Source organism: Macaca thibetana, chromosome 10 (assembly GCF_024542745.1).
Source record: "Macaca thibetana thibetana isolate TM-01 chromosome 10, ASM2454274v1, whole genome shotgun sequence".
Taxonomy (NCBI): domain Eukaryota; kingdom Metazoa; phylum Chordata; class Mammalia; order Primates; family Cercopithecidae; genus Macaca; species Macaca thibetana.
This window is the reverse complement of record NC_065587.1, coordinates 36,064,177-36,083,724: the sequence shown is the minus strand read 5'-3', so window position 1 is coordinate 36,083,724 and position 19,548 is coordinate 36,064,177. Positions and strand designations below refer to the sequence as shown.

The 19,548-nt window shown below is 58.2% G+C and overlaps 4 protein-coding genes across 37 annotated transcripts in view; 2 read left to right on the top strand and 2 right to left on the bottom strand.

The window, feature by feature from the left end:
* DNAJC5 (DnaJ heat shock protein family (Hsp40) member C5) overlaps window positions 1–19,548 on the top strand; it is a 217,063-nt gene that overhangs the window by 1,632 nt on the left and 195,883 nt on the right. The gene's annotated exons all lie outside the window — the stretch shown is intronic.
* STMN3 (stathmin 3) overlaps window positions 1–19,548 on the bottom strand; it is a 239,048-nt gene that overhangs the window by 98,269 nt on the left and 121,231 nt on the right. The window contains exon 1 of one of the 31 annotated variants that reach the window (XM_050746352.1): window positions 13,368–13,377. The exons of 24 other annotated variants lie outside the window; for them this stretch is intronic. The gene's annotated coding sequence lies outside the window, so the exon portion shown is untranslated. 6 more of the 31 variants (XM_050746351.1, XM_050746372.1, XM_050746373.1 and 3 more) reach the window with 6 other exon arrangements.
* SLC2A4RG (SLC2A4 regulator) lies at window positions 14–3,813 on the top strand. Its single transcript, XM_050746443.1, has 8 exons — window positions 14–284; window positions 618–772; window positions 1,632–1,741; window positions 2,132–2,319; window positions 2,393–2,493; window positions 2,661–2,946; window positions 3,030–3,121; window positions 3,210–3,813. Exons 1-8 carry the CDS (start codon window positions 159–161, stop codon window positions 3,319–3,321), a joined length of 1,170 nt encoding a protein of 389 aa, XP_050602400.1. The 5' UTR covers window positions 14–158; the 3' UTR covers window positions 3,322–3,813.
* The window catches only part of ZBTB46 (zinc finger and BTB domain containing 46), a 91,837-nt gene continuing 78,461 nt past the window's right edge, over window positions 6,173–19,548 (bottom strand). For 3 of the 4 annotated variants that reach the window (XM_050746146.1, XM_050746148.1, XM_050746147.1), the window contains exons 4-5: window positions 13,019–13,194; window positions 6,173–7,551 (exon numbers count right to left, since the gene is read on the bottom strand). In XM_050746146.1, coding sequence (XP_050602103.1) covers window positions 7,180–7,551; window positions 13,019–13,194 — 548 coding nt within the window. In that variant the 3' untranslated portion in view covers window positions 6,173–7,179. Of the gene's footprint in view, window positions 7,552–8,978; window positions 10,780–13,018; window positions 13,195–19,548 lie in introns of those variants that run through there. The other variant, XM_050746149.1, reaches the window with a different exon arrangement.

The window sequence follows — 19,548 nt, the reverse complement described above, 5'->3', positions numbered from 1 at the left end:
GCGGGGCGGGGCGGGGCGGGCAGCCTCCGGGCGGCGCGGCGCGGGCGGCGGCCGGATCCAGGGCGGGGGTCGGCGGCCCGGCCAGCCCGGCCCGGCCCGGGGCCGCGTCCTGAGAGTCAGCCCTCGCCGCTGCAGCCTCGGCGCCCGGCCGGCCGGCCATGGAGAGCCCCCCGCCCCGCGCCGCCGGCCGGGACCCCAGTGCGCTGCGGGCCGAGGCGCCCTGGCTGCACGCAGAGGGTCCGGGGCCGCGCGCCGCGCCCGTGACGGTGCCCACGCCGCCGCAGGTACCGGGCGCCGGTGGGCGGGGGCGCCGACCAAGTTTCTCTCGCTGCAAAGATGGCGTCAGTGCTGCCCAAACTTCGGGCCCCCGGGGGCGGGGCAGCGGGGAGGGCGGCAGCGTCGGTCCGCGCGTGTCCGTGGGTCCCGCCGGGGCTGCGCCGGGCGGCCGGGGAGTCCTTCCCGCCGCGCCGGGCTGGGGGCGGGGTCGGGGGCGGGGCCGCGCCGTCCACACCGGCCGCAGCCGGTTTTCGAGGCGGGCTCCGAGCGGATCCGCGGCGGAGGTGGAGGGACCCCCCCGGCCGCCGCCTCCTCTGAGTCTGCCCCCTCCCCATCTGCAGGGCTCTTCCGTGGGCGGCGGCTTCGCGGGCTTGGAGTTCGCGCGGCCGCCGGAGTCGGAGCCGCGGGCCTCGGACCTGGGGGCCCCCGGGAAGTGGGCGGGGGCGGCGGCGGGGCCCCGGACTCCATCGGCGCACATCCCCGTCCCAGCGCAGAGGTGAGCGGGAGGCGCGGTGTCCCGGGACTCGGGGTGCGCAGGGGCGGTGGGTGGGGTGCGGAGACGCGCTTTCCCGCCCCTTCCCTCGGGAGGCCCCGACGGAGGCCAGGTCAGGGCTCCAGGTTTGTAATCCCCGGCCACCCCCAAGCTCTTCAGCCCTGGAGGAGTTGAGCAGAAATGATCGGTGACTCGAGTCCCTCCGCCTCCCTCCACCGCAGTTCCTCGGGGTAGAGCTCAGAACCGGGAGGGGGTGGCTGTGCGTCTCTGTGCAGAAGAGGCTGCGCGGTCGGTGTGGGGCGACTGTCCAGGAATCCCTGGGGCTCCTGACCGCCACCTCCCAACCCCTGCCAGGCCGGACACCTCGGTCTGGCTGCCAGGGCAGGGGCGGGCTCTGGCCTGGCTCGCTGGGGCCTGGGGAGCTGCCCGTGCTTCCAGCCCAGTCTCCCGCTGGCTGCTGCCGGCTGCTGGCCACTCCCACATCCCAGGCCTGGCGTGAGGCCCACAGCTGCTGTTGCACAACCCTGGTTAATGTGTGATAGGGGGAGGCCTGGGCCTGGCCCGCCTCTCTGTCAGGGCTTCAGACCCCTGCCCAGCACCAGGGTCTGAAGGAACCACAGTGGAGCCAAGCCCGCGGTGTGGAGAACTCAGGCTTCAGGAGACCCTGGCCCTGCTCCTGGTGGCTCCTGGTGGCTTTCAGCTCTCACTGCAACCTGAGCTGGGGGAGGAGCCAGGCCTCTTGCCCAGAGCTGGGAGTGGGGAGGCTGGTGTGCACGCGTGCCCAGGCCTGCACGTGGACCGACCAGGGGAGGGGCCCAGAGCTCTGGCTGGGTCACCCGCACCCTGCCCCCATCTCCTCCAGAGCCACCCCAGGAAAAGCCCGGCTGGACGAGGTCATGGCTGCCGCTGCCCTTACAAGCCTGTCCACCAGCCCTCTCCTTCTGGGGGCCCCAGTTGCAGCGTTCAGCCCAGGTAAGACTCAGATGTCTGCATTTAGCACTGTGGGTGGGGACAGGGCTCAGAACCTACAGCCCACCCAGCCTCTGTGGGGCAAGCAGAACCCTCAAACCTGGGACTGCTTTCTAAAGTGGACTTCCGCACCCTCAGTACCCCTTACTGAGGCCAAAGCTGCAGGACCCTGGCCTTCTGGCCTCCCTGACCTGTTTACCTCCACGTCGCTGGCCACACACATCTGCTGACCCTTTCCTGTGCTGGGGGTGTTTCTCCCCAAGCCCTGGGGCCAGCTCCTCCAAGATGCTGTGCCCACCAGGCTCACCCGGGACTCGGTGAACAGGAGCAGCTCAGGGTTAGGGACTCCCTAGACCCACCCAAAGTTCTAAGGCAGAGGGCGTGTCCCTACAGAGCCTGGCCTGGAGCCCTGGAAGGAGGCCCTCCTACGGCCCCCAGGCAGCTACAGCAGCAGCAGCAACAGTGGAGACTGGGGCTGGGACCTGGCCAGTGACCAGTCCTCTCCGTCCACCCCGTCACCCCCACTCCCCCCCGAGGCAGCCCACTTTCTGTTCGGGGAGCCCACGCTGAGGAAAAGGAAGGTGAGCTTGGGAGCGGCCCCCAGGGAGGGGCGGGTGTGGCGGCTGAGCCTGACCCTGGTCCCTGTTGCTGCAGAGCCCGGCCCAGGTCATGTTCCAGTGTCTGTGGAAGAGCTGTGGGAAGGTGTTGAGCACGGCATCCGCGATGCAGAGACACATCCGCCTGGTGCACCTGGGGTGCGGAGGGGCCTGGGGTGGGGCGGGGCCTGGGGTGCAGCGGGTCCTGGGGTGTGGAGGGGCCTGGGGGGGCGGGGCCTGGGGTGCGGTGGGGCCTGCGGGCTGGCTGGGTTTATGAGGCCTGGCCAGGCCACCCCTTCAGCTTCCACTGGCTGTGTCCCCAGCAGGAGGCAGGCAGAGCCTGAGCAGAGTGACGGTGAGGAGGATTTCTACTACACAGAGCTGGATGTCGGTGTGGACACGCTGACGGACGGGCTGTCCAGCCTGACTCCAGTGTCCCCCACGGCCTCCATGCCGCCTGCCTTTTCCCGCCTGGAGCTGCCAGAGCTGCTGGAACCCCCAGCCCTGCCTAGTCCCCTGCGGCCAACCGCCCTGCCCCTGCCCCCGCCTCCACCCCCTGTCCTGAGCGCTGTTGCTAACCCCCAGTCCTGCCACAGTGACCGTGTCTACCAGGTGGGTAAGGCCACTGGTGGCAGCTGGGGCAGGTCTCAGGGCCCTCTGGAGGGGAGTGAATCCCTGACTGTGTCTCCCTGCAGGGCTGCCTGACGCCTGCCCGCCTGGAGCCGCAGCCCACGGAGGTCGGAGCCTGCCCACCCGCCTTGTCCTCCAGGACTGGAGTCAGCCTGAGGTGCGTGTGGGCTGAGGGCCTGCGGCCACCACCAGCTGGAGAGGGTCCTCGTCTCACAGCACCCCATGCCCTGTGCCCCCCCCCCCAGGAAGCCCCGCGGCGATGCGAAGAAGTGCCGGAAAGTGTATGGCATGGAGCGCCGGGACCTGTGGTGCACAGCCTGCCGCTGGAAGAAGGCCTGCCAGCGGTTCCTGGACTAAGTCCGGCTCATTCAAGAACATAACCTACCACCTTCTCCCTCCCCACGCCAACCCCAGGCCTGGAGCTGAAACAGCCCAGGGAGAGCCCCAGGGCCTGGCCTTCACCAGCTGCAGGGTCTGCTTTTAATTGGGGGGGGCTGACCCTGAACCCCCCCCAGGTCGGGGAGGGGTCCCACCACTCAAAGTGCCTCTGAAGAAACCAGCTTTTTGCACTAAAGCCAAACCGCTGCCCCCTTAGCCCCAAGGGCCCTGGGGGCAGCCGCCCCCCTGCCTGCCGGCCCGTGGATTTGTCAAGGGTGTTATGGGCCCAGCTTTGGGGGCCAGTCCTGATGCACTTTGAGGAGTGTTGGGGAGAGGACTCCCCCACTCGCACTTAACTCGATGGCTCTCGGGCCCTGGGGCTGTTTTTACCATGTTTTTGAAGCTCAGGTGTCTCGCGTCTGGGCTGCACCAGGCGAAGAGAGAAATTAAAGATTTGAGGTTTTTCCAGAAGCTTTGTCTGCCTCTTGGGAGGAAGGCTGTGGGGCTGGGACCTTGTGGTGGGCGAGTGGGTGGAGGCTGGCAGCTGGCCGCCCCCACCCCGGGAGAGGCCGGAGGGAGGATCATCCGAAACGCAGGAGCCATCTGCTTGGAGCAGCAATTCCCCAATTTATTGAAAGTGATTGCTTTGCAAGGATGTCTAAGCTAATCCCGTCACAGAAAGGAAACGCACAGGCGCCTAGGCAGAAACTTCGAGACTCACCGCAGAGGCCACAAGAACCCACGGCCACAGAGAGGCAGGACGGCAGAGCCGTGATTTCCCACCAAGCGATTATGAGAACCTCTTCCCCCAATAGTAGACACATCTCCAAAACAAACACAGGTTTATAACAAGTAATAGAAAGTCAATATAATATAGATTATCCCCGGAAAAAATCAACAATCTTCAAACACTGCCTTTTTTTTGTCTGTTTTGTTTTTGTTGACAGGTTGAAAGCATGTTGAAAAAATAAATATTTAAGAAAAGCACACACAGCACCCTCACTACAAGCAGTTCTAAAAGGGCTGCATACAAAACACAATATAAGATCTGAAAAATAAAAAACACCACCATTAAGTATGGCTTTCATAAGAGTTGCACATGTCACAGAATGAGCTAAAATAAGATTATCTTTTATAATATTGCAAAAAGTTCCAGTTTTTGCATTTTCTCAGTTTTTTTTTTAAAGAGGAAGATGTGCAAAGTTGGAAGCAGTAAGCTGCGTCTTCTGAGTCAGGTCCCTACGTAGCCCTGGCAGTGTCCTGTTTCCCAAAGCCCAGAGAGCCCCAGTGTACAGCCTGGTCAGGATCCCGAGCTTGATAGAAAAATGGTGTCCCTGCCCCCCCCTCCCCACCCCCAGATAACACCACCCCCAATGGACTGTATTTCCCACTTTGGTGTTGCAAACACCAAAATACAAACACACAAACAAAAATACAAAATGTGAAATGTAATCTACACATTTTTCCTCTTCATAAAAAAATATTTATTAGTTTGAACATCGATTTAAAAAAAAATCAGTCACGTAAAAAAAAACCCTTCATGACATGTCTTTTCCCTCCACGCCTCCTGAGAGATGGACGTGTGCACCTGGGCCTCGGAAATCCCACACCCTTCAGTCGGCAAACTGCGAACAAGAACAAGAAATCTGCCGCGCAGCAAACACTTGGGGAGGTCAGTGGGACAGTGTTGGTTTTAGGGAAGAAAATGCCCCTGTAGCTCCGACAGGGAACCCCGAAACGGTCAGCAAAGGCTGCACGGAGTGAGCCGGCCAGACGGAGCAGGACATCCTGAGTGTGGAGGGGGAGGCGGGCCCAGGTCCTGGCAGGGTGGCCTGAGAGCAGGGGACTGGTACAAAACCCAGAGACATCTGTGGGTAGCAAAGGTCTGGTTTCCAAATGCATTTTATAAGAAAGTCAGTGTGTTTAGAAAAAGGGTTTAAAAACCAGGGGAAGGTACAAAGTTCTGAGAATTCTCAAAGAGGCCGGGGCGGGGTTGGCCTGGGGTGAGGGCGGAGGGCTCCGTGGGAGCTCCGTGGTGGCCGTGCTGTCCCCCGGGGGACTCGTGCCAGAGCTGCCCGCCTTGCTCGGTATGAGTGGGCAGGGCAAGTGCTGGCTCCTATCCCCACACTCCGTGTGCAGAAAAATCTTGGCCTCTTTCTCCAGCTTAGAGGAGCCACAGCCTCTGAGCTGAGGCGTGTGTGTGATGACAGCTCCAGCCAGGGCGCCCTGTCATTGGTAGAACTGGGGGCCGATGTCAAAAAAACAAAAGCCATGACTCCTGCGCTGTACCTGGAGTCCTCCATACACTCCTCCACAGGACCCCTGGCCAGCCCAGCCCAGCCCTCCCCGAGCAGCAGCGGTCAGGGAAGCTGGTGCTTTACCTGACAATGTGGGTAAAAGCCTGGTGTACAGGCTAGAAAAAGAGAGAGTAAAACTTCTTTCCATGCAGCCCTGAAGCTCAGCACTCCAGGGGGTCTTCACACGGGCAGGTCCTGGAGGGAAGGAGGAGGCCACTGCGCCCACCTCCCATCCGAAGGCACAGCACCGCAGTGGTGGCCTGTGCCAGAGGAGGGGGTGAGGGATGGAACGTCCTGGTGGTGAGGGCTGTCACAGGCAGCCTGAACGAGAAGACAGGATGCGGCAACTGTCCTGAGGCTGTGAGTCTGGGCGGTCTGCCTCCAGGACCGCCAAAGCCAGGCAGTGCACCACGGCGCACACCGTGGGACCCTTGCTTTTCACTCAGGAAAAGAAAGAACATGTGAGCGCGTTTGAAAACACAGCAAGAGGACTTGACCACAAGCTAAAGGAAAAACAACCCTATATAGTTTCATCAAGTGAGAAAAATAATGCCAAACAAAATAATTTTATGTAACTACCTGGATATGTCTCTGACTACTTAAAAATTTGGTTACCCACGCGGGGAGGTGTGAGCAGCACACTGCAGTTAGGAACACCGCCTCCCGTGTTAGCAGCAAAGGCAGGAGCCCAGCTCCAGCCCGTCCAGGAGGGGTCAGCAGGAGCGGCCGGGCTGGGCCATGGGCAGAACAGGACGGGCAGAGCCCAGGGTGGACACAGCAGCCCAAGGCTCTCCAAGGAAGTGCACATGACTGAGCGAAGGCCCTTGCAGAGGGAACCTGGTGTAGCCTGAAGTTGGGGGGGCACAGGGCTGAGGGTCCCCTCCTGGAAGGAGCCCACAGGGCTGTGTCCACCTAAGATAGCACCTGGAGCCCTCGGCCTCCAGCAGGGTTCTGCAGCTGTGTTGTGTGTTAAGCACCAAAGCCCAGAGGTAAGAGAGTGGCAGGGCTCTCTGTGCACTGCACCTGGATTCTACAGGCTGCCATGGGCCACGGCTGCAGCCACAGGCAGTGACCTGGCTGCTAGGGGAGGGGAGGGCGGGCTCCAGCCGGGCTGACCGGGTGTCTGCAAAACTCTGCACCTGCTCAGGCCAGGGGCCTCTGGGCTGAACATACCACCCCGCCCAGTGCCCACTGGACCCGGCCACAGGGCCGTCACGTGTCCAAGCCAGGCTGGCTGTCACAGGGGCCACTCACACACCCGCACGACCTGCTGGGGACTTAGGACCGTGCTCTCCCTTCACTCAAACCCGCCCTGTGACCTCCCCCAACTCACTTCATGTCTGGTCCCAGAGCACCCCTTGCTGGGGTCTCACCTGCTTCTTGGCCCACAGGGCTGGTTTCCGTCGGGGGTGGGTTCGGGGGAAGCAGAGGAGGGGCCGCGAGGGGGATGAGCGTGGCCCTGGCCCCGCAGTGGAGACCCACCGGACACACACACAGGTGGACGAAGCGAGGCAGCCACCAACCCTGCCGGTGGGCGGGTCTAGGAGAGCCAGGCAAAGTCCTTGTCGGGGCCCCCCGGTGGGCTGCGCGGCCGCGGCGAGTCTTCCTCCTCCTTGTCGTCCGCCAACAGCGCATCCTCGGGGGCCAGGCCCTCGTCGTCCTCGCCCAGCTCCTCCGCCTCCCCTCGTGGGTCATCGGGGTCCTCCAGATAGGGCCCATCACCTGGGAACAGCGCCTCCGGAGAGCCCTCGCCGCCTCCGCCGCCGTGGTCCAGGGGTCCGGCCATGCCGCGGCCGGCACAGTCGGCACACACACCGTGGCGCCGGGAGCCGTGCCTGATGCCCACGCTGGCGGCAGACATGAAGACGCGGCTGCACACCTTGCATACGTACTTCTTGTCCTTGCTGTGGACCTGCGGGGGCAGGACAGGGGGTGAGTAGGGCCCGGTGGAGGTGGAGAGGGCGGGGCAGGGGGTGAGCAGGGCCCGGTGGAGGTGGGGAGGCGGGGCAGGGGGTGAGCAGGGCCCGGTGGAGATGGGGAGGGCGGGGCAGGGGGTGAGCAGGGCCCGGTGGAGATGGGGAGGGCGGGGCAGGGGGTGAGCAGGGCCCGGTGGAGATGGGGAGGGTGGGGCAGGGGGTGAGTAGGGCCTGGTGGAGATGGGGAGGCGGGGCAGGGGGTGAGCAGGGCCTGGTGGAGGTGGGGGGAGCAGGGCAGGGGGTGAGCAGGGCCTGGTTGGGGTTGGGGGGCACAGCCTCCCAGGCCCTCAGAGCATCTGCATAGGCAGAGGCTCCTGGTGGGGGATTGTGGGGGAGGCGCACAGAGACAGGAGTGTTCAGACCCTGACCCCAGCTCCTGTCAGAGCCACACCAACGCAGCCCTGCCCCAAGGGGACGCTGGCACGAGGGCGGCGGTGCCCCTCCCCTGCAAGCCCAGCCCCTAGGTGGGCCAGTCTGAGTGTCCACACTGTGTGTCCAAGCACCCTCACCAGACGCCCTCCGGGTTGACACACTTCTCACAGGGGTCACACCATGCCCTCTGCCTAAAAGCCTGGCTTCCTCCAAACCTCCCTTCAGTACAGGCTGAGGGCCCCGCATTGGACTGGAGCTCACAGAGCTCCTCCTGTACCCAGCCATGGCCGTACGCCCTGTACAGGGACGGGCTGGGGTTGGGGCTGCCAGCTGGGCAGGTGGGCCCACACCTCAGCCTGACCCCCTCAGCCCCTGACCGTGACTCCAGGAACGTGAAAAGGAGGCAACTCCCCCACTCTCAGGTTGTTTCAAGGTCAACTGGACAGGCGAGAAGAGAGATGAGCCTTTACGGTCCGAGGAGGGGTGTGGCTGCCAGGGAGGGCAGCCATGTGGTGCCCTGTGCTGGGCCCGGCAGGGAGACGGGGCAGCACCCTGAGGAGGCCCATGTGGCAGGACATGAGGTGCTGGGCTCCTGGAGGGTCTCAGCACCAGCCTGGAGGCCCGAGGGAACTACCACACGCTCTGGGGACATGTGGCCACAGGGGGGCTTCTGCTGAGGGTGGGCGGGGACACCCGTGCTGGGCAGAACAGGACCTCAGAAAGACATGGCCGGGGACGGGGAGGGGCGGCCCACGTACCCACTCACAGCACAGGCACCCTCGGCCAGGCCAACTCGAAGAGGCCTTGGGGGACTGGCCCTGATGCCTCACAGTACAGTCCCCGTCCCTGCCCTCCAAGGACGGAGGCGGCAGGACCCACAGAGGACCCCGATAGCAACCCCTGGCCAAGTCCACACGAGGGGCTTCTCTGAGGTGGGCCGGCCTCAGGTCAATCCTCCAGGCTGAGCATGGCACTGATCCCAGGCCCCCCTCGGCTCCTCCCTCCATCCGCAGGGCTGTCTCCTGGGTCTTGCAGCGCCTCTGAAGCTGCATGGAGAACTGAGGCTGGGATGTGCTTGTGACTTTAGCTCTCCTTAAACCATTCCAAACTCGTCAGTTTTCTCCCATGAGCAAGTACATATATAATCAATGTGTGTCATGGCGAAAGAGGGTCCCTCTACACTTGTAAGATCTGTGACAGGCAGGTACCACAGTTACCACCTCCCCATCCTGGGGCTGGGCCCTGGCCCTTATACGTTTCCTGTCACCGGTCTCAGCGTCACGAATCCATAGGCCCACAGGCCACCCAGCACGGCCTGACCTCCCCTTTCTCTAGACCCACCTCCGTAACTTCCACAAAACTGGGAACCATAAAGACCTCACTTCTCAAATGTTTGCTGCCAGAGCAACTGTGTGAGCTCTAAGCATGGCCTGGGATGGGGGCTGCACAGGGATGTGACACCTTCGGGGGCAGCTGGTGGCCTTCAGGCCAGGGCAGCACCACACAGCCTACCTCAGATGCACAAAGACGTTAATTCTAGAAACAGAGCCTCAGACAAGTTGGTGCCAGGACTGCTCCTTTGGGCTTTTTGTTTTGCTGCATTTTAAACCAAGGACTTCCAGAACAAAAATTCAAGACAAGCCACAGTAGAAACTTCCCAACAGGGCAACCTGGTGCACAGGGGCCCAGGAAGGGTTGGATCAGGGCCAGTGTACCCACCAAGGCCCCTCGAGGCCTGGGCTCCCATGTGTGCAAGGGCCAGGGCACCTGAGGAGGCAGCAGGGACAGCCTGGGGTGGCACAGGGACCTTGTGGCCAGGGCTGGATGGCTGGGCACTCGTCGAAATGGGCAAATGCCCTGGAAAGAAGCAAGAAGGAAGATGGGGCACGTTGGCAGCCCGCCCGGGCCCTGGGGCACTATGGCTGCAAGAGGACAGCTGGCCCACCCTCCAAATGTGGCCCTGCCAAGGCGTGGGGGATCCGGCCCCAGCACTAGTGCTCCTCCTGGAGCGGGTGGAGGGGCCACGCAGGCCAGGGAAGGGCTGACAGTGCCATCGTGAAAGTGGAGGCTGGACCAGCTGGAGTCTCCATGCTCTCAGGTCCAGGACCCCAGAGAAGGCCACACGCAGATTCTCTTCAGAAAAAGTCAAGCCCCCATATGCTTGTTTCTGTTCTTCTTTAGAGACAGGGTCTCACTCTGTTGCCCAGGCTGGAGTGCAGTGGTGCAATCACAGCTCACTGCAGCCTCAGTCTCATTGGGCTCAGGGGATCGTCCTGCCTCAGCCTCTCAAGTAGCCAGGACCATAAGTGTGTGCCACACTTGGCTAATTTTTGTTTTGTTTTGTTTTTTTGTAGAGACAGTCTCGCTATTTTGCCCAGGCTGTTCTCGAACTCCTGGCCTCAAGCTATCCTCCTGCCCCAGCCTCCCGAAGTGCTAGGATTACAGGCATGTACCACCACACTTGGCTTTCCATATGTTTCCAGGGAATTATGATCCCCTGAAGTCCAATCATGAAACCCCAGGATAAAATCCCAGCCCTGGTTGGACACAGTGGCTCATACCTGTAATCCCAGCACTTTGAGAAGCAGAGGCAGGTGGCTCACTTGAGGCCAGTAGTTTGGGACTAGCCTGGGCAGCATAGCAAAATCCCATCACCACAAAACGCAAAAATCAGCTGGGCACGGTGGTGCATACCTGTAGTCCCAGCTACTTGGGAAGCTGAGGTGGGAGGATCGCTTGAGCCCGGGAGGTCAAAGTTGTAGCGAGCTGTCATCGTGCCACTGCACTGCAGCCTAGGCAACACAATGAAACCCTGTCTCCAAAAAACAAAATCAAAAACAAAAACCCTAACCCTACCCAACGAGAAGGAACAGGCAGCCACACTGAACCTCAAACAGGATCAAGACGCTTACTGAGAGGTTAATATGGATTTGCTAAAAAAGATGTTGCAATCCATGTTGTTAAAACGTGTTAGCACCTATCAGTTTAAAAAACAAGATGTGGCCGGGCGCGGTGGCTCAAGCCTGTAATCCCAGCACTTTGGGAGGCCGAGATGGGCGGATCAGAGGTCAGGAGATCGAGACCATCCTGGCAAACACGATGAAACCCTGTCTCTACTAAAAAATACGAAAAAACTAGCCGGGCGAGGTGGCGGGCGCCTGTGGTCCCAGCTACTCGGGAGACTGAGGCAGGAGAATGGCATAAACCCAGGAGGCGGAGCTTGCAGTGAGCTGAGATCCGGCCTCTGCACTCCAGCCTGGGCGACAGAGCGAGACTCCGTCTCAAAAAAAAAAAAAAAAAAAACAAGAAAACAAGATGCGATTTTCTCTGAATAGGAAACATGTTGGCATGGTGCAGCTACCTACCCCGCTTTTTATAAGTGGTTTGTAAGATGAGCCCTGTGGCCTGTGTGAGCAGAAGCACATCCACAGCTACGGAAAACAAGACCGGGGCCTCTGTGACTCCACGTGGATATGGCTCTACTTCTGACCTTGCAGACCTGCCCTCTTGTGGTCTAGGGTCCCCTCTCAGGACTGTTCCTTCTCTACTGTCCTCCACCTCGCAAAGGCAAGTGTGGCGGCATCAGGGAAGGCCAGAGCCCAGCACTAAGCCCAGCTCCACATCCACTTCAGGACACATCCCAGGTGGCATCCGAGGGCCTGGAGTGGCCCTTCACCCACAGCTGGCCAGGCAGACACGGGCAGACCAGGTCCCTGGCGCCACTCTAGCTCTGCAGCTTGACCTCAGGGAGCTCCCACAGGGGTCTTTACCCCAAATGAGTATCCACCACTGCGCTGGAAAAGCAGAAACCAACAGAACCTGACCCCTGGTGCTCGGCCCTGCCCCCTGGTGGGTCTCCCCATACAGCCCCGCCCCCGGGTGGGCCTCCCCATAAGGCCCCGCCCCCGGGTGGGTCTCCCCATAAAGCCCCACCCCCAGGTGGGTTTCCCCATAAGGCCCCGCCCCCGAGTGGGTTTCCCCATAAGGCCCCGCCCCCGGGTGGGTTTCCCCATAAGGCCCCGCCCCCGGGTGGGTCTCCCCATAAAGCCCCGCCCCCAGGTGGGTTTCCCCATAAGGCCCCGCCCCCGGGTGCGTCTCTCCCAAAGCCCCGCCCCCCGGTGGGTCTCCCCATAAAGCCCCGCCCCCAGGTGGGGGTTTCTCCATAAGGCCCCGTGGAGCTCTTCCCCATCCCCGCCCAGGTCCCACTCCCCGTGGAACCTGCAGGTCCCACTCTGGAACTTACTGACTCTCCTGCGATTCCTAAACTGGCGGCGGTGCTCCCGCGCCTCTCCCGCCCCGACAGCGGACCCACCTCAGCCCGGAGCCCGGGGCCGCCTCCACTGACTCTCCTCACACAGCTGCGCGCCGCGAGCCCCCCCTGCACCCTGCGCCTCGGGGCGGGCGTCCCAGGACTCCCTGAACCCTTGGGGCCGCCCCTGCTCTGGGCTGCCTGTGCCCCGCGCGCCTCACTGGGTCATCTCACCCACCTGAGATGCCCTCGTCAGGCCTTTTTTGGCAAATCTACCTCCCTGTTCCCAGCCTGCCTTTTTCTACTATTTCCTCCCCAAGCAAATCCATCCACTCCACACCTGCTACCTGACAACGACCTGCCGGTGCTGAGCTCCAGGATGGGCACAGTGGGCGCAGACAGGTCGGCAGGCACCAGGACAGGGTTTCCCGTCCCGAGGCAGGGCGGGGGCGGGGGACACGGAGGTGGCTGAGGGTTGGGGGCTCCAAGCAGAGCGAGCTGAGCTTGCCGAGGCCTGGCTGCCTTGGGGGCCAGTAGGTGGGCAGGGCGGGCAGAAGCCTTGGCAGGGGCCATGTGGCCCACCCACGCCCAGGAGGCCAGGGCGGAGTAGGCAGGGGCCATGTGCTAACCGGGGCGGCTCTCCCTGCCCTGCTGTCTTCCCCGCGCCGCGCAGAGAGGACCCGGTCTGGGGTCCGGGGCGGTCTGCACCTCCATTGGGACCGGCCTGCCCAGACATCGTGGCCACACACAGCGCGCGGTGAGCAGACCCTCCCCGCACTCACCAGTGTGTGCCGCTTCATGTGCTCGCGCCGCGTGAACTTCTTCCCGCAGATCTCGCAGGGGTAGGGACGCTCTCCCGTGTGCGAGCGCATGTGACGCTTGAGGATGCACTGGTGCATGGCCGAGAAGCTGCAGTACGGGCACTTGAACTTCTTCCTGATCACCGTGAACTCATTCACTGAAAGAGAGGGACCCCCGAGGCGTCAGCAGGGCCTGGGATGTGCCACCCCGCGGCCCACAGACCACGGCTGCACCGCGCAGCCCAGCAGCCAGGACGGGCTGTCTCCCACCGTGACCCACTGGGGGCTGGTCAGCACTGGGGTCACCACTGGGGGCTGAGCAGGCCAGGCTCCCCCACCATCTGCATAGACTGTCCTGCCCACTGTCTGGCAGGGACGGTGACAGCAAGGCTGAGCCCCAGGGAGCTCAGGAGCCCCAGCTCTCAGGAGATGTTTCCATCAGGGAACATTCCAAGGGGCCATCGCTCCAATGACGACAGACCAAGAGCCCTCAGGCCAAAGGCAGGAGGCAAGGGGTAAGAACGGCCAATGTCAAACACAGTGCCCAGTCCCTGCAGGACCCTTCTTCCAGCCCTCAGACCCCACTGAGCATCCGTGGGTAGCAGGCCCTGGGCGTGGTGTCAGATCAGACGCCTCCCTAGAGGCAGATAAGAAACAAACACTGCAGAGTAACACGGGTCCAGAAGTGTGCAGGGAAAATGGGAGACGTGGGTGCAACTCAAAGCCCTGGGCTCTAATTGCTGGATGCGAGAGAAGCAGCCAGACCCCTTTAATCAAGTTGTGTTCCCCCAAACCTGAGAACCAACATCACTCAGCAGCAGGAACTCCACACCACCATCTCCACGGTGCGTGCTCTGGGGCCAGCCTCAAAAACCTGGGGGGCCCCAGCACCCCCAATGCCGTTACGCTACTCAGGCCCAGATACAGGCACATCAGACTTGGGCATGGGCCACCGAGAGAGCCCGGAGCAGCCTCGTCCACGGGACCCTCCAGGAGACTCCCCCTGAAGCCCGGTGTACGCACCTGACAAGGGCTGCTCACCCTGGGGTTACGATGTACTTACTGCTGTGCTGGACATCTTCCCCTCCACATACTGTGACCACCTTTCAATGCCAGGATTTTTAACTACACAGCTTTTGGATGTTTGAACACCGTAATTTATTAAACAGGCACTACTGCTGAACACTTGTTTCTGTGTTTTCACCCTTGTGGACACTTCAGTGAGGCTCCTACAGATGGGTCTCTGCAGCCTTCTGCCACTTCCTGAAGATAAATTCTGACAACTGGGATAAGCACCTGCCCTCCTGACCAGCAGTCCCCACTTGCCGGGCAGGGAGGGTCTACTGAGGTTCTGGGGGCACCAGGCACACCCCCATGACAAGGATATCTCAAAAGGCAGCTCTAACAGGAAACTCAGCATCTGCCAGGAGTGCCCATTTTGTGAAATGAGCATGTCTGTGTAGCCAAGACAGAAAAACCAAGAGGCCTAGCCTGGCATGGCACCACCTCTGACCAGCTGGCCACATTCGGACACGCACATCCCCGCCACACATCACTTGAGCGGCTCCTGAGCAGGAAAACGCAAGCTCCTCCTGGCCTGTCCTCTGCCAGCCACACTGTGCCCCGGGCTCTCCTCCGTGAGTCAGGTAACAGGAGACTTCTCTTTCCCACCACACCGTCCCCCAGGCCACCCTTCTCACCCTGACAGCGCCTGGTTCCCACATCATCACACCCAACAGAGCAAACGCTCCACACATTCTAGACTGCAAAAGGAGAGCAAGGAAATGAGTTTTTCGGTTATTTTATTTAAACCAGCTTGTTTTTGTTTTTTTAAAAAAAACAAGATGAGGTTTCGCCATGTTGCCCAGGCTGGTCTTGAACTCCTGGGCTCAAGTGTTCCTCCCACCTTGGCCTCCAAAAGTGATGGGATTATAGGCGTGAGCCACCCTGCCTGGCCCAAAACAATTTTTTTGTATTTTTTTTTTTTTGAGACGGAGTCTTGCTCTGTCGCCCAGGCTGGAGTGCAGTGGTGCGATCTCGGCTCACTGCAAGCCCCACCTCCCGGGTTCACATCATTCTCCTGCCTCAGCCTCCTGAGTAGCTGGGACTACAGGCGCCCACCACCATGCCTGGCTAATTTTTTGTATTTTTAGTAGAGACGGGGTTTCACAGTGTTAGCCAGGATAGTCTCGATCTCCTGACCTCGTGATCCACCTGCCTCGGCCTCTCAAAGTGCTGGGATTACAGGCGTGAGCCACCGCACCTGCCCAAAACAACTCTTTTGAGAATATATTCTTTCATGGTTTCTATTCTTCCTATACAAACATGAAAATTAAAATTTTGAATTATCACATATTTTAGCCATTTTTATTTAATTCATACCTACATGTTAAATATTTATCTCTGTACAGAAACCCTGTATTTTTTTCCCTAGAAAAACAACTTAGAATGGACATGAGCAGGACTCAGTGTTAATGACCCCATCAGAATAAACGCCATGGGCCCAGGGCAGAGCCGCAGCTGTGGATGGTCCCCTTACACCCTGCATTTTCTGACGCTGCCTGTGACGCACTTCAGTTTTTTCTTACTGCTCTATTTTCCTGTCACTGCCATAACAAAGAACCAAAGTGCGAGGCTCAGAACAACCTGGTCCACTCTCTTGCAGCTCTGGAGGCCACAGGTCGGAGGTCAAGGCATCAGCACGGCCTGGCTCTCTCCAGGGGCTCCAGGGAGGGTCCCTCCAGCCTCTTCTGCTCCTGGTGGCTCCAGCTGTCCCTTGGCTTGTGGCCGCATTGCTCCAGAGTCTCTGCCACCATCTGTGTGGCCTTCTCTGTGTCTGTGTCTCTTCCTCGTCTGCCTCTTAGAAGGACACGTGTGATTGGACTTAGGGCCCATCTGGACAATGCAGGAGGACCTCATTTGGAGATCCTTCATCGCATCTGCAAGACCCTTTTTCCAAAGGGTCACATCCACAGCTCTGAGGATCAGGACGGAGACCTATGTTTGGGGCGGGTGTTTGCTGCTCGACCCACTACATTTGACTGACAGTACCATGATCGTTGAGTGAATTTCACTGGCTGTCATTACTAAAATAATTTCTTACTGGAAACAACACCTTCCATGATTTATTTGTGATTTATAGTCTATATATCTTAGGAAAAATTAACATCACATAGTTTCATTCTCATAAACACTAGGAAGGCCTTAAAGTCCATTTGGTAACAGTAATTAAATAAAAAAGCATAAAGGGCTGGGTGCGGTGGCTCACGCCTGTAATCCCAGCACTTTGGGAGACCAAGGTGGGCAGATCACGAGGTCAGGAGATCGAGACCATCCTGGCTAATACGGAGAAACCCCGTCTCTACTAAAAATACAAAAAACTAGCCAGGCGTAGTGGCGGGCGCCTATAGTCCCAGCTACTTGGGAGGCTGAGGCAGGAGAATGGCGTGAACCCAGGAGGCGGAGGTTGCAGTGAGCCGAGATCGTGCCACTGCACTCCAGCCTGGGCAACAGAGCGAGACTCCATCTCAAAAAAAAAAAAAAAGGCATAAAGATCATTACATGGAAACAGGCAATCTCGCAATCTGTCCTAAAAACGGAACCCTTTGCCAGGAATCAGGTGTTCTTGCAAGGAAAAGGCCAACTTCCAAAAGAATAACTGCAAAGCAGTGCTATCAAAGCTGGCGTGAACCCCCTAAAATAGGACATTCAGTGACATCCGGCTGCAACGGTACAGAATTGCATCTGCGAAAACACTGCAGTCATTCATGCTGGACTGGAGCCGCCCTCCCCTAAGCTCGAGGAAGAGTGGAGGTCTCTGGCCTCCCTGCACCATGCCAAGTTGGCTGCATGGCCACCTGCCCTTGGCCCTTCCTCTGTCCCCTCACAGCACGCTTCCACTGCAGGAGAATCAGACCTGTCCTAAATAGCCACTGTACCAGGAAACATTCCAGAACCTTTTCATGATAGTGTCAAAGACTGCAAGAAACCAGCCATGAACCAAACGGACTGGCAGTTGGCTTCCAGCAGGCAGATAGGGGACAAGGCATTTTTGGAGGGGTCAAGTTTGCTGCTTCCTGAGTCTTCATCACAATACCATCTGGATATTGAATTGGTATGGATATAACTTTCAAAAGACTGCACTTCAAGTGCATTTCAGAAAAGGATCCAAACATCAACTGTACTGTTTTTTTGTTTACAAATGTATCAGGCTGTCACTTACTCTGTGTTAGAATGTGACAAAACTGTGGTATGTCCAGATTATTTTCAAAAACGTTTTAAGCCTTATGTAAAGTGCAAATACGTATATAGCTCAATGAACTTTACGTACGTACATCCCACATTGCCACTCAAACAGTCATTGCGTGTTCCCAGCACCCTCGAATGAGCCTTTGGCCCTCCCCTAGTTATAACTCCCAGAGACCACCCTCTGCCCTCAATCACCACACGTTTTATTGCTCTAGGGCTTCGTATATGTGGGATCCTATGCTCATGTTTGGCTTTCTTCACTAGACATGGCCTGCACTGCTGCCTGGAGGAGGATTTGGTCTTGTTTGTTGTGCATAGTACTCCATGGCACCACTAAGCCACATGTCCATCCTGCAGGTTCCAGTTTGGACCTGTTGAACAGTGGTGATCTGATGGCTCTTACATGTGTCTTTCGGTGACTTAAGTTCTCATTTCTGTTGGGCATGCCCTGGGGGAGGCTTCTGATTTTGGTGACTTAAGTTCTCATTTCTGTTGGGCATGCCCTGAGGGGGGCTTCTGGACCACAGGGTGTTCACCTGCTTGGCTTCAGCAGATATCGCCAATTTTCCAAAGATTTATGATTCCTCTCAAATTAATTTTTGTGCTTGGTCAGAATTAGGAGTCAAGATTCACTTTTTTGGGGAAGGGGAATGGAGTCTCGCTCTGTCACCCAGGCTGGAGTGCAGTGGTGTGATCTCAGCTTGCTGCAACATCCGCCTCCTGGGTTCAAGCGATTCTCCTGCCTCAGCCTCCTGAGTAGCTGGGATTACAGGCACTCATCACTACACCAGGCTGATTTTTGTATTTTTAGTAGAGACTGGGTTTTGCCATGTTGGCCAGGCTGGTCTCAACCTCCTGACCTCAGGTGATCCACCCGCCTCGGCCTCCCAAAGTGCTGGGATTACAGGTGTGAACCACCGCGCCCGGCCACGACTGACTTTTTTCCTCCATGTAAATGTCCGGTCACTCAGCACCATATATTGAAAAGGCCATCCGTCTCTGAGTTGCAGAGGTGGCTTTGTAGTGCCTCACTGGCTGTGACGGCTTGTCTACCCTGCATCAACACCACAGCGTCTCCATGACTGCAGCACCGTAAGCCTTGATACCTGCATATATCAGTCCCCCAGCTTTCTCCTTCCTTCCCAAGATCACCTTAGCCATCTGTATGAACCCTGGCTTTTATTTCCTGGTTTCGGACACCCTGACATCAGGGGGTCTCAATGACCCTGGAGGAACTTCTCCTCCCAGTTCCCAGAGATAGCAGTTGGATTCACCTTTGAGTGCACCTTTCATATGTAAGCCAACCCATCCAGAGCTCACACTCCCTCCACCTCCTCCATAGGTTCTCACACTACGGCCAGTATCCTCCTCCCCTAATCACCCCTGGGCCATACAACTAGACACAGCTCCTATGCCCCAGAGCCTGCTGAAATTATTCAAATCACACAATCCTAACCAGCTTACCCTGCCTTGCCCATTCCTCCCCACAGAAACCAAACAAGGCTCCAGCCTGCATCTCCCTCTCCCTCTGCCTCCTGACTGACCCTGGTGCTTCCCCATGTAGCTCTGTATGGGATGGTGGGCCTCCTCTTTCTAGAAATCGGTATAACAAACTTCTTCCCTTTATGAGTTATTTCTGTGTCTGTGTGTCCTACCATACCTGATTAACACAAATCCCCAGGTGTCCTTAGATCACTATCCTAGATCCTTTGCATCTCCAAATATTAGGAATTAGTCAATTTACTCACACACACACACACACACGCACACACACACACACCCCTCTGCTGGGATTTTAATAGGAATCGTGCTGACCCAACATATCAACTTAGGGAGATTCACATCTTAACAATTGTGAGTCTTCTTTTCCATGAACATAGTATATCCCTGCATTTATTAGCATTTTCTTTAATTTCTCCCAGCAATATTTTATAGTTTTCTGTGTAGCAGTCTTTGTATATTTTTTGTTTAATTTATTCCTAGGCATTTGATATCCTATAAAATGAAACTGTTATTTATAGAAATACAATTTACTTTTGTATACAAAAGCCCACTTTGTATACTGGCTCTATATCCAATGTATTTGGTAAATTCTCCTGTTAAAAATCTAACAGTTTCTATATTCTTTTGAATGTTCTACATGCATAATCATGTCATCTACAAATAATGACACTTTTACTTATTCCTTTCCATTCATTTTTTTCTTTTCTTTTTTTTGAGACAGAGTCTTGCTCTGTCACCCAGGCTGGAGTGCAGTGGCACGA